The sequence below is a fragment of the Ambystoma mexicanum genome, chromosome 3p (genome assembly GCF_040938575.1).
Source record: "Ambystoma mexicanum isolate Mex_15411 chromosome 3p, UKY_AmexF1_1, whole genome shotgun sequence".
Taxonomy (NCBI): Eukaryota; Metazoa; Chordata; class Amphibia; order Caudata; family Ambystomatidae; genus Ambystoma; species Ambystoma mexicanum.
Genome location: NC_090925.1, coordinates 775,212,297 through 775,224,763, shown reverse-complemented (window position 1 = coordinate 775,224,763; position 12,467 = coordinate 775,212,297). Strand labels below are relative to the sequence as shown.

Sequence of the window (12,467 nt, the reverse complement as noted above, 5' to 3'; positions counted from 1 at the left end):
TAGTAGAAAGACACAACAGTATCATTAAGAATAAGCTCGCCAAGACGTGTGCCGGCACCAGACTAAAATGGCTGGACGCCTTACTGATCGTGTTGTTATCCATGCGTACAACCCCTCAAACTAAGACTGGGCTCTCTCCATTTGAGATGGTTATGGGGGAGCCCTGCCAAGATTTGGAACCTTCCTAAATGCAATTCATTGAGAAATGTTGAAAATGTATTACTTTCAGATTATTGCAGCCAGTTGACTAAAATCCTGTATTTGATGATATCAGGTACGAGAAGCGCTACCTGTGCGATACGAGGGCCCAGGCCACAGCATACGGCCTGGAAGCTGGGTGCTCATCAAAGCATTTGAGCGTTCTTCCTGCCTTGCGCCTCGCTGGCGTGGGCTGTTCCAAGTCCTGTTGGTCACCCAGACAGCGGTGCGGGTCTCTGGGAGAAAGAACTGGATCCACGCGTCTCACGTCAAGAAACTTCCTCACCCTATGCCACACGTTACAGAAGAAACAGAACCCCTCGCTGATACTGCAACCAACGATCCCAAAGCAGTAAGTAGCACTGAGAGTGTGTCGGAGAATCTCTCTGAGCCCGTGAGGCTTGGGAAAGCTGCCATTTTGTCTCCACACTCTCCAAAAGATTTGCATCCGGAAACTGCTATTTCAAATTCGGCATCTTCACTTGTTTCCGACACGTTGCTTCCAGCAGGAAGTGACAACATTGTTTCCGGATCAATCAGTACTGGGAAAAGTAAGGTACAATCTGCGTCCAAGAAAATAGACTTACGGCACGGTTTTGCTGTGCATTTGAAGAAGAAAAGGATCATCGAGGGCTTGTTTTTGCCCAAATTTAAGAAAGGGGATTCTGCCGGCTAGGGTTGTGGAAGGACTAAGAAGTCGCTCGACCGGGAGGTCACCAGCAACAAACATTGGGGTATCTGTTTGAGGACTACAATGCCTGCTACCGCTCGTATGGAACTTGTAAATAAGGGGGTGACCAACCGGGACAATGGACAAAATGCCTGGGCCCTGAAAATGTATTGCTGTATTTTTATAATGATATTTGGGTTTTTAATAGTCGCTGCCTTAGGATTGTGGTACCTTGAGGAAACTCATTCTTTAGAACTTTTGTTACCTACTGAAAGTATACCTATTGTTCCTACTCCCTTTGTACATTTGCATACTCTATCCCCTAGGGACTCTCAGCATAGACAAAGGTACCACAATAACAATCTACTGCTTATCATGAATGCTACGCATGCCATTTTTAATAAGTCTAACTGTTGGGTCTGCTCACATTTACCGCAACACGGGGATAAGGGGCTACATTGGTATATTCATCCTTTGCCTTTGACAACTGCTTGCAATGCTTCTCTTAGAGCACTGTTCTTTGGCCGATGGAATGATAGCATCTCGGGGAACTTTGATGGCACCAATTTGAATAGTTTTGGGAAACGTGTTTTGACTCCCCTGGGATGCTCGCTTTTTGCAAACAGGTGTAAACCTAACGTTGCTTCTATTAGGCCTTCTGACAGACTGTCTCGTCCCTTCCAATCTTTGATTTCCTTTAAGATGGCTCCAATAGGCAATAAGGATGCCATGCCTCCTTCTTACACTGTTAATCATAGCCCCGATTCAGTTTTTTTGCATACAGAGGAATGGAACTCAGTCAATGGGAAATCTTCTAGGTTGTGCCAACGTGGCAAATTTGACTGGGGAAAACAGACCTTTGTATGTAGGCAAACCTGTCTACTTTGTCTGCGGTAATGTAGCATTCCCATGGTTGCCCAGGGATAGGCAGGGAACCTGTTATTTAGGGATCCTGTTACCTGGGGTGTTTATAGCTAGTACAAGAGAAGTTTCAAAGGCTCGTCCACGGCGGGACGAGAATGGTGACACCGCAGCACAAATCTTGGGAGATCTAGCTAAATCAGTTGTGCCATTTTGGGGGCAGATAGCGAATTCAGAAGATTTCAGAAAACTAGCGAGAGTACTGGAGAGAACCATCAACCGGACCACGGACATACTCTATAATATGACGTTAGAACAGATGGCGATAAGACTAGTAGCACTTCAAAACCGGATGGCATTAGATGTAATTCTGGCTGAGCGTGGTGGAGTGCCTAAATTAGTGGGGTCCGCTTGCTGTGTTTTCGTACCAGATTCCTCCCCAACCATCTTTAAGGCAATACAGAATTTGCACGTCCTTAGTTCAGAAGTACATGTTCCCGAGGGAAACTGGGATCTTAGCGCTTGGTTCTGGGACTTCTTGCGATTTTGGGGTTGGAAGGTACTTTCGGTCTTGCTAATTATTTTGGGAATCCTGTTTCTTTGTTGCTGTATTCAGTGTCTACCTGGTATGTGTCGATGCTAGGGGGATGTTGCGCACAAGCGATAGGTTTGATAGGACAAAGTGTATGCCCCAGATAAAACTTCCAAAGAATATGTGTTGAAAGAAATTTTAGCAAATGACCTAATGGCAATAGATATTTCCGACAGCGATTCGGGATGCATGGAATTATTTGCAAGGAGATCCAAAGTAGTTTTAGCACTTGGAGGGTTTGTCAAAAGAGAAATTATAGCATGCCTCCTATTGCAATAAATATATGTATATTGGCCTACGCCAAGCGGCTCGAAAGTCGCTTGCGAAAGAATCCATGTTGCAAGGTCCTGACCTTAAAATCAATGTAAGCCGCCATTTTAGGCCAATCCGCCATTTTAGGTTTCGCTTTGTAAAAGTCACCCTGTGAGTTAAAATGGTGGACGATGTCATTCCAAAATACAACATGGCCGTCTTGACCTCTGTACATAGCTAATATGTAACTTGCCTGCAGGCCACTTGTTGAGGTCATGAACTGAGACCTTGTCCTTCATTGACTTGTGTGTAAGTGATTACTTGTGTAAAGAAACTAATCCACGAGTATCCTATAAAAACAATGTATTCAAATACTGAACATAGAACACTTGTTGAACCACATTGTGTTAATGTTTAAGAAGACCAACATAGAAAATCCCAGATTGCTGCATGGGCTTGTTGATACATGTATTGAAAGCAAACCAGTTATATGCGGTTGTTTGAGACTTGGCATGAACCCTAGATCGGTGATGTATTAAGTGGAATATTAACCCGAAGTGGGGCTGGACATCGTGCTCACAAAGTGTACAAAAAGCCAATGCATTCTAATGTACAGCGTCTCTCACTGAACACACTGAACCACGCTGGAGTTCGTTGTCTTGTACTGAGGGCCGATAGCTATCTGATTTTGCTCTGTTTTTGTAACTGGATTCAGTATAAGTACTTTGTATGTTCCTTTGTAACCCGTGTTCGGTGTATTTCCTTTTGGGGTACTCAGCCTCGATATCTTGATTTTGTTTTCACAACCCAAGGTGGGCGTGCAGTGCGAGGCTCTAGAACCAGCTGCATAGGCACTCTGGCTCCGCATTTGGTTGTTTGCTTCCTTCCAGCGGTGGTTCTAATCTGCTCACGCAGGACTCCAATCGAATGCGCAGGCCCCCTCTCATGTAGGGTTTTGTAAGTGCCTGCACATGGGGTTCTGCTGTTTTTCTCTGGCAGGTACATGAGGAGCGCAAAAGAATCAAGGCCCTCTAAACTGCCATCTCCCTTTGGGTTAGGACTGGCTCTGGATTCCTCCATGTTAGGCCTCCCACTCCGGGCTGAGAGGAGTTCCCATCCCTTCTTGACAAGGTCAGGCTACTGACCATGTCACTATACTATACTGATTGGTGCGTGTGATTAGGTGTGCTCGCTCTGCATTTATTACTAGTCCCCTCATAAGCATAAAGCCAAAGTTTATTACAGTGACGCTTTGGACAAACTTGGTGGAAACCATACATAAATTAAAGGTTTGTTTTTCACCAGACAAGGTTACAGAAACTTCCCAAGATACTCCTACGGGTTTACAACTAAGCGGGAATCGATTAGCAATTTGAACGCAGGGATTGCTTCAGATAAGTGGGGGCAGAAAGCCAATGCAGGCACAGAGGGTGAATGTCATTGATAAATGATAAACTAGCAGAATCTAGTTCAATGTACAAAATAGCGCTCTGGGAGAAGGTTTGCTTAGTATTGGGGTCTAGAAAGTTTGCAGAAGATCTGAATCATACAAGAAAAATCGAGTTATACGTTAAATGGCCAGAGACTTTCCAAGTGGCTGAGGTGGCCTGGAGAGGATGGACTTGTATTTGAAGTGCTTCTACTGCAGGCTTGCAGTATCAGCTGTTTAGGAAGGTTGACAGGAAAAGAAAGTGGAGAAGAACTGCCACTCCTGATCACCTAAGATCAAACAAAGAGCACAAATTCCTGCTTCAGAGGTACAATCAGCTTGAGATAAACTCTCCAACACTGGTGAGCAGTGAGCTATTTCTGGCTAAACCTTTTTCAGCAATAGTCTTCAGTGTCGAGTTTAGCATGGCTTCTACAGCCTGAAAAGTCTTCCTTGCATTCCAAAATGCAGGTATTCACCATTTACATAGCATACACCATAAACTCAGCCTCATTATGAGTTGGAGCGGTGCGATAAAAAGGCATATCATTACCACTGCATTACCGCACAACTATGAGTTTGGCGACAAGTTGGAAGATTCAACTCCAGCTAAGAGCTGGAGGTAAATCTGCCACCTTTCTGCCAGAACTCTCCGCTGTGATAATTCTGCCCAAATCCCCCATAGAGTCCTATATACTTCAATTAAATGGGGAGTAACACCGCCACCACCACTTGCAATTCGACGGTAATATCGCCGGACCAAGTGGCAGTAACAGTAATACAGTTTGGTGGTATCTCGGCAGATGTACTGCCGTGATACCACAATCCCGCAATGACGCGGAGTGTACTCTTGCTTGGTGATTTTTAAAAAGTGTTTGATTTTATCCAATTCAATGGTATTCAATTTATCAACCTTGTAAGGATGCAGGTCATAGTTGGCCCTGCCAGGAATTTAAGGGTTGTGGACGTTTAGGTGTAACCTGTGACCAGCACTTATTGTGCAGTGTTCAGACTAGGTCTTGTTACTATGCTTGCAAGGAGGAGTCATTGTAGTTCTTTGAATACTGCTCCAAAATATTACTTGTCCTCCCATCAAAGACAAGGAACACTGTAATCCATGGTTTGCTCAAGAGGTTTGTGCAATATTTGCTTGCGATTAGACGTTGCACAATTATTTGTTTTTAGAAATATATTTGTTATACTTTATTTTGCAGTGTTGTGATGGGTTCTTTAAGCAGATACCAAATATCAAAGAAAGACAATACGGAAAAGTAAAAAGCACATGATCTAGCCAGGTATTTGTATATGGTAATGTTTATTTGTGAAGCGCCTATACACAAGGCAAGTGTTTCAAGGCGCTCAAGGAGGGAAAGAACAGGGGAGAAAAACAACATTCAGAGCCCTTGAGTTTCTGAACGATAACCAGTCTGCACAGGCAGATTAAGTGCACGTAATACAGTTAAAGGGATGGTCTAGTAAAAAATGTTATTTAAAAAATAGATAGGCAACATAAAAAAAAAATACTAGCATTCTCCGTTTTAAAACTTCCTATGTAAAATTTTGAGCTATTCAAGCTCAAAATTCGCAAAAGCAAGCACATGGGCACATCCATTTTGTGAAATGGAGGCCCTCCTGTGCTGGCTTTTGCTTTTGCGGCACTAATGAAGGAAAAGCCAGCCAGCTGTAGTAAACAAAGGCTACCGCTGGGTGGCTTTCCCTTCATTAGTGCTGTAGGCGGAGGATGGGGACCGGAGACCAGAGCAGGAAAGCTGCAGCTGAATCTCCATTTCACAATATGGATGCGCCCATGTGCTTGCTTTTGCGAATTTTGAGCTTGAATATCTCAGAATTTTACATAGGAAGTTTTAAAACGGAGAATGCTAGTATTTTTTTTTATGTTGCCTATCTATTTTTTAAATAAAATGTTTTACTAGACCATCCCTTTAACAGTGTAGATAACAGCAAATAGGTCCGACAACGACTTTGCAGTTGTTCCAAGAGCATAGAGGCGTCCCGTGCAGGAGGGGAGACAGGGAGTAAAAGATAGACGATCTTCAAGGCATGGTACGTTCAGATCGTGCAAGTGCACTGACGGTACAGGAGAAGGGAGAGGGAAGAGGACAAGTGCAGGGGGTAAAAAAGCCCTGCAAAAAGCTCTCTCTCACCCACTTGCACACATCTGTAAATGTACAAAGCGTAAACACCCAAAGAGGACGTAACACCAAGGATATCCCGCATCATTACAAAAGAGAAACACCTCCATAATAAGCTGAGATGGACGGAACCCTTAGGACTACTGCTTGCCGGAATAAAGCAAAACCGCCACATACCTTCTCCATGTGCAACCCAGACTCCAAGCACGGATCCAGCCATCCCCTGCAGCATGATGGAAGGGCTATCCTGGATACCCACGCTAACAAATCGAGACTCAAATCGCCCGGAAAGATTGTGGCTCAATAATACCCCTTGATTGATGTCTCCATCTGTGAGTGAAAAGGAAGGGTAAGTACCTGAGTAAGTGAATAATTTCAGACCTTAATACACCTGTCCAGCTCTGAACTTCGAATCATTTCATTTTTCTGACCGATACTTTTTATACAGGCATTAATATGTTATGCTAAATTGATTTGCACCGCTGCCATGTTCATGTTCTCCAAGCGCTCAATATGCATGAGTGCGCCAGTTTTCACTGACATCCCTTTGTCAAGTGTGTATTTCCACTTGTGACCCAGTTTAGACCCATATGTCTCTGTCCACATCCACTGCTTGTCAAATTACATGGTCTTTACCCACATCGGTTTGCCAGAGTCAACAAGGCTTTGCCGTTTGTAAGGCTAAAATGTACAATTGGAATTGAAACAATTAGCAATGGGTCACCTTTTCCTAAATGTTCTTGCTTCTCAGAGATCCAACAATGATCTTTGTAAAAAGGGTCTACTAAGCACTGAACAAGCAGACACCTTTACAAAACAGATGCATCGGCTAATGCAGGAAGCTCTCAGTGAGGACCCAGAATAACAGTTTCTATGCATAGGAACGCTTTCTCAGTCCCCAGTTTCTGCCCCAGCCTCACGTGTAAGGGCATTCTGCATAGACTATGGGACAGAAATGACCCTAAAATAGGCAATACTTCCCAATAGCTTACCTCTATGTTCAGTCCCCTGCTCATCAGGTGCTACCCAGCCCAAGAGGGCCATCAGCTGGCAACCATTACAAACCCCCAGGCTGAAGGTGTCGCTGCGTCTGCGGAAAGCTTCAAACTGAGCACGGGCGGTGGCATTATAAATGACAGATGCGGCCCACCCTAAAAAAGGTACAAAGTACAAATAGGGATTTAATCTCCATCTTTGTTCCTCTTGACACATTCAAAGTAACTTCTACATGCCCTTCTGACAGAGATACATTGCCTGAATGCCAAGGATGTGAACATGCATGCCATTGCAGCGCCCGCTAATTCACGTGGCAGGACAGAGTGTAACACATACTGAAACACATTTGTCAAACATATGTCAGGCCCTGTGTACAACAGAAAAAGTTCCCAAATGGAATCAAAACGGACACTTCAAAGAGATAACAGCTCTAAGACTATTAAGGATGAAGCAAAAAGCTACTTTCTGGTAACACTAGTTTTGCAGTTTGGCATCTTTTTCTAGATCATTTTGCAACTTGGCAGCTTGATTTCTTTTTAGTATTAAAAAAATGTGTGTAGGCATAGAGTAGTGCCTTCCGATTCTCTCTGGAGTGAAGGGGGCCAGTCTTATCTGCACTGGTAACTTGCTCTAGAGACTGGGTGCATATTAGGAAAATACTTGTCTAACTCTTACAGTTCGTCGTTTCCAGCCTGGCAATGTTGCAGCTTCTGGTGGTACACTGGCTTCCGAAGATGGAGTTTCTCAGCCAGGATGAGAGGTGGTTTGGTTGTGACTGCTTTGTAGGGGATGCAGGCCATCTTTCTGCACCCCTCCTCCACCACCACCCCCAATCTCTTTCACTATGTTCAAGGTTTGCTCTGCGCAGGGGTCGTAAACACACATTCTGCTGCGTTTTACTTCATTCTCACAGATACCTAGCATATCTGCTGACTCTTGGTTTTCCCTGACCCTTTTTGGCAATTGAGGTGATATTTTCAGCACACTTGTCCCTGCAACTCACTGGCAAGTATTAATTTTGCCCCAAAGTTACCAGTACAGCGGGACCTGTTGTCTCATTTCTACTATTGTGTAGCAGTACTACCTGCCCTATGGAGACTGGTTCAGAGGGACACAGTCGCCAATTACCATTTCTGCAAAACGTGTTTCTTACACATTTGTTAGAGTTTCCTAGACAGGCAGGTGGCAGTATATATTTATTTTTACCTCTTCAACTGAAACACTACTGCACACCTTTATTTTTACTACAAATGTGCCTTTTGGCCACTACGTCTGCCTGTTGTTCAAGCCTTTTCTCTGCAGGGCACTGCCATTGTTGGCAGTCCTTCTCCTGCTGGAGCTAGGAAATTGGCCAAATATTGTCATGCCTCTTCGCAAAATCTGTCCAGACCCCAGGGAGAGTAGCTGTGTCCATGGAACTGATGAGGAGTTGTTTGGGGTCCAGATTGACAAATACACAAGTTGGAAATTTTAGAGCCTTTCTTCAGTCAACCAATGGAACAATACTCCAAAAGGTATCCAGTGAAAACAGCCAACCCAAATGTAGTCAGTACAAAAGGCATGGTGAAAATACATCTGCAGTGAAAAAGTTGCCAAGAAAAAAGTAGTCAATATATGCAGCTGAAAAGTAGCCAAAATGTTGAATGTAGTGCTGCTACGGTAATTGTTAGGGTGAATCGTGGTTTAGTAGGTTTATGATTGCCTGGTTTAGGGTTAGGCTATGGGTAAAGAAAAGATGTTTGGGTTTGGTTAGTCGTTAGGGTAGATTAAGTGTCAGGATTAGTGCTAGGGTAGGGGTTATTGTAAGGCTAGGGCTAATACAGTAATGGTTTGTGCAGCTGTTGAAGAAAGGGATAGGGAGGTTGGAGAGAGGCTGGGAATGTTGGCGTAGGACAGTAGTTAGGATACACCTAGTGGCTAGGGTAAAGTAAGCATTGGGGTAAGTGGTAGAGTTGCAGTCTTGGTGAGGCCATGGTTACTATTGGAGCAAGGGTTTGGGTTAGGGCAGGGGATGTGTAATTTGTGATGAGCTGGTGATAGGGTTGTAGATGGGGTCACTGTTCATTTTCTGTTTATTTTGTATCGAGTAACATGCCAATAAAGTGCTTTAGCACGCTGAAGGCTTAATGTTCTGTAAGAGTTTGCGGTAGAATATGAGTTGTAATTAGAGTTAGGGGAAGGTTTAAGAATGGAATAAGAGTGATTGTGGAGGTTTGGGTCATATTTACGGTTAGAGCCTTGTACTTTTGTGTATTTAAAAATATTTTTACATGTGCTGCTAGAAAAAAACATTGGTTAAGCAAACTCACGAAGCTCTGCCGCTTTTGACAAGAGGAAACCTACTAAAGGGTTCTCCTTCTCTTGAGCCAGTACAGACAACTTCTTCCTGCTCTTCATTTTGGCAGCATGCTCCTGTCTCGTAGGACCTGCAGATTAGCTCCAGTCCAGAAGGTCTGCAAATCCTAAGAGGGGACCCCATCTTAAATCTGGACACCAAGCTTTGTACTTGTGCTGCCCTTTGCAGTGCAACAGAGGCACAGAGGTACAACTTTATGTCCCTCTAAAGCCCTCGCATGACATGGCTGCAGTGTTGTGCGACGCAGGTGCGCAGGAGACACTGCCCAACGACACGTAGCACGTAACGCAACTTCTATGCTCCTGTTAGGCAAGATTGTATGCAGTACCCTGTGGGAGAATGCACCAGCCTTGTCCTCTTGGCAATAGTTAACCCAATCTTTGGTATAAGCATGTACGACACAAGTTGGTAGAGTGACTGAGCAGCCAGGCTCATTCTCAAGAGGGGTCAATGTGAGCTGTATGGTTGTAAAAGAGTTTCAAAGTGACAAGTATCCAAATAACACACACTCAAGGTTTCTTGATTAAACAATTATTTATTAATTTAACAGTCAGTTTGAATGAGCCTTATTTAGAAGGGTGCAAATATGTAACACAAATATACTTCAGAATACACACTCAGTTTCAATAAATTAGTAGATGCCCATTTGGAATGGCACACAGACGATTCCTACACCCTCAGGTGACTTCAATAGTAAGAACACTGTGGACACTAATATATAACTGGTACATTTAGAGCAATACTGAGGTTGGTGTCAAAAGGAAAAGATCAAGGAAGGAAACAATGATTAACAAGTTTCTCAAACAGGTAAGTACTTTTGAACCCCCCAATGCAAAGTAGATTAACCCTTTCCCAGCTATACAAGTAAAGAATGCATGACTTTTTGGAGGGATAGTTAAAACACAAAGTCAGAGGTTAGAAGAGTCTTCAGGGAGCCAGGATAGCCAATGTCAATTGAGCAAAGTCTAGGGGAGCTGAGGCACTTCTTGAAGGTAAGCAAAAGGTCTTGCACAATGTTAGAGAGTTTTTGTTCAAAATGAAATCACTGTTGGGCCACAAGCTGGGAGACTTGTGATGGGCAACGCTGCAAGCAACTCTGCAAAAGGCAACAATTGCTCAACTGAGAGCAAGTAAGTTACACAACAAGAGGTAAGTACCCCTTAGTTTACAGTACCCTTGGAATGAAGAAATTGGTTCCAGCTGGCTTCTGTTCCTGAAGTAGTATGGCAGATCCTGTTTTTCCTGTTCTTCAGTCGTGGGGACAATATGGAGGATATCTGGGGACTCCTAAACTACGATTTGAAGGTCGGCAGCAGCAATGGGCAAAGTTCAGATCAGCGGTACTTCGCAGTTTCAGCCTTGTGGGCTTTCCTTGCTTCATGGGGTGCAGCACTGTTGAGGTGGCTCGGGCTTGGTTAGTCCTGCTTTGAGGGAGTCCGGAGGATCCTCCTGGAGCTCGGGTCCGACTTATAAACAATGCACTTGATTCTGGTGTTCCTCTCCCTGGCACTCGGTTGCTGCAGCAGCAATGGAAGTACAGTCAGCAACGAGAGGATTTCCAGATGAGTTCTTCTTGGGGTTGATTGGTCCACCAACACAAGGGGAGAAGTCGCCCTTTGCAGGGCTTCTCTAGTCGAGGCGAATTCCGAGCTTCAGCACTGCAGCAGGGCTTCACCGGGCAAACTAACGGTCCAGGAGATGCATCAAGCTTCTCTTCCAAGTTCTTCTTATTCCTTCGTCCAGTGGTCGACTCTGCCTTCCTTGCAAAATACCTCCCCTTTTATGCAAGTCTCTCCCATTCATTCACAGCCTAGCTGTCAATCACACAGCAGGGTATGGGTCATATTCAAGGTCAGCCAGCTGGCCAATCACCTCTGGGTGCATTCCTGTAACCAAGGAGACTAAGCACAGGGAGTTTCGGGCACCTCCCTCGATCCTTCCATGCCAGACACACTGGAGCCAGAGGCGGGCTTCACCAGTGAACCCCGCCAAAGACAAAACTGACAAAGGGACCAAACTTGGTTAGGTGTGCAGAGTAAATATCAAGAAGGACCTTTCCAACAAGAAATGCCGAAAAAAGAAGACATGCCATTTTGACAAAATTTGCACCCATGGGTGCTTTACTGCAGCTGCAACGCAGCCCGTGGTAAAAACACACAATCGTAGGAAAAAAGTAAACCACTGCCACCAGCCATTAATTGTAGAAAGGGTAACATAAAAATGTTACATGAAAAAGTAGACAAAGGGGATACTAAGTAACCCCTCGTGCACTATATGGAAGATAGTGTGTACTGGGTCTACAAAGTTACAAAAGGTAAGTAAAGTCAATTTCACTTTACTAATCTTGGCAACAGTAGTTTATCCAAGAGAAGCTATTTAAACCTTTGGGAAATCTAAAGGACTTCCCTGTGCCACTGCACTGAAGGTGATATGTGTCACAATGTAAAAAGATGATGTCTATGGAGTGTGTCAGACTCAGAAACCAAAAGAAACAGTGTTCAGATCAAAGAAAAAATACATGCGAGAGTGGTAAAAGGGTCTCACTCTCCCCAGGATAAAAATGAAAAGTCCTAAAGTCCAGCAAAAGAGCTTGGGGTCTCTACGGTCGAAGGGAATTATCACATTTCTGAGAATTCTCCTTAACAGCTCCCGAGCTTTTAACACCCAAGGATCGGACCCTCTGCGGCAAAGCCCTCGCAGGACAAGGCCGTGGTGTTGTGCGACGCAGGCGTTTGTCGGCGAAAGGGTAGCAGCGTAGGTTGCGAGCGCAGACGATACTCCATCCGCCTAACCGCAAGTTAAGAGTGCGGAGAGGGAGAGTAGCACCTCTGCACTACATGCAACTCCCTGACCTTGCACGTCCGTCCCCATTTGCCCGTCTCCACGTGCGCTCCCCCCCACAACTCAGTTTCCGCTTCTCCCGGCCTTGAACACCCTTCCACTCTTTGCCCCTCTCCATG

At 44.6% G+C, this 12,467-nt stretch overlaps 1 protein-coding gene across 1 annotated transcript in view; it reads right to left on the bottom strand.

Annotated features, from left to right (window-relative positions):
* The window catches only part of PFAS (phosphoribosylformylglycinamidine synthase), a 786,527-nt gene that overhangs the window by 46,468 nt on the left and 727,592 nt on the right, over positions 1-12,467 (bottom strand). Inside the window, exons 27-28 of the mRNA XM_069651729.1 lie at positions 7,148-7,306; positions 6,333-6,485 (exon numbers count right to left, since the gene is read on the bottom strand). Coding sequence (XP_069507830.1) covers positions 6,333-6,485; positions 7,148-7,306 — 312 coding nt within the window. The remainder of the gene's footprint in view (positions 1-6,332; positions 6,486-7,147; positions 7,307-12,467) is intronic.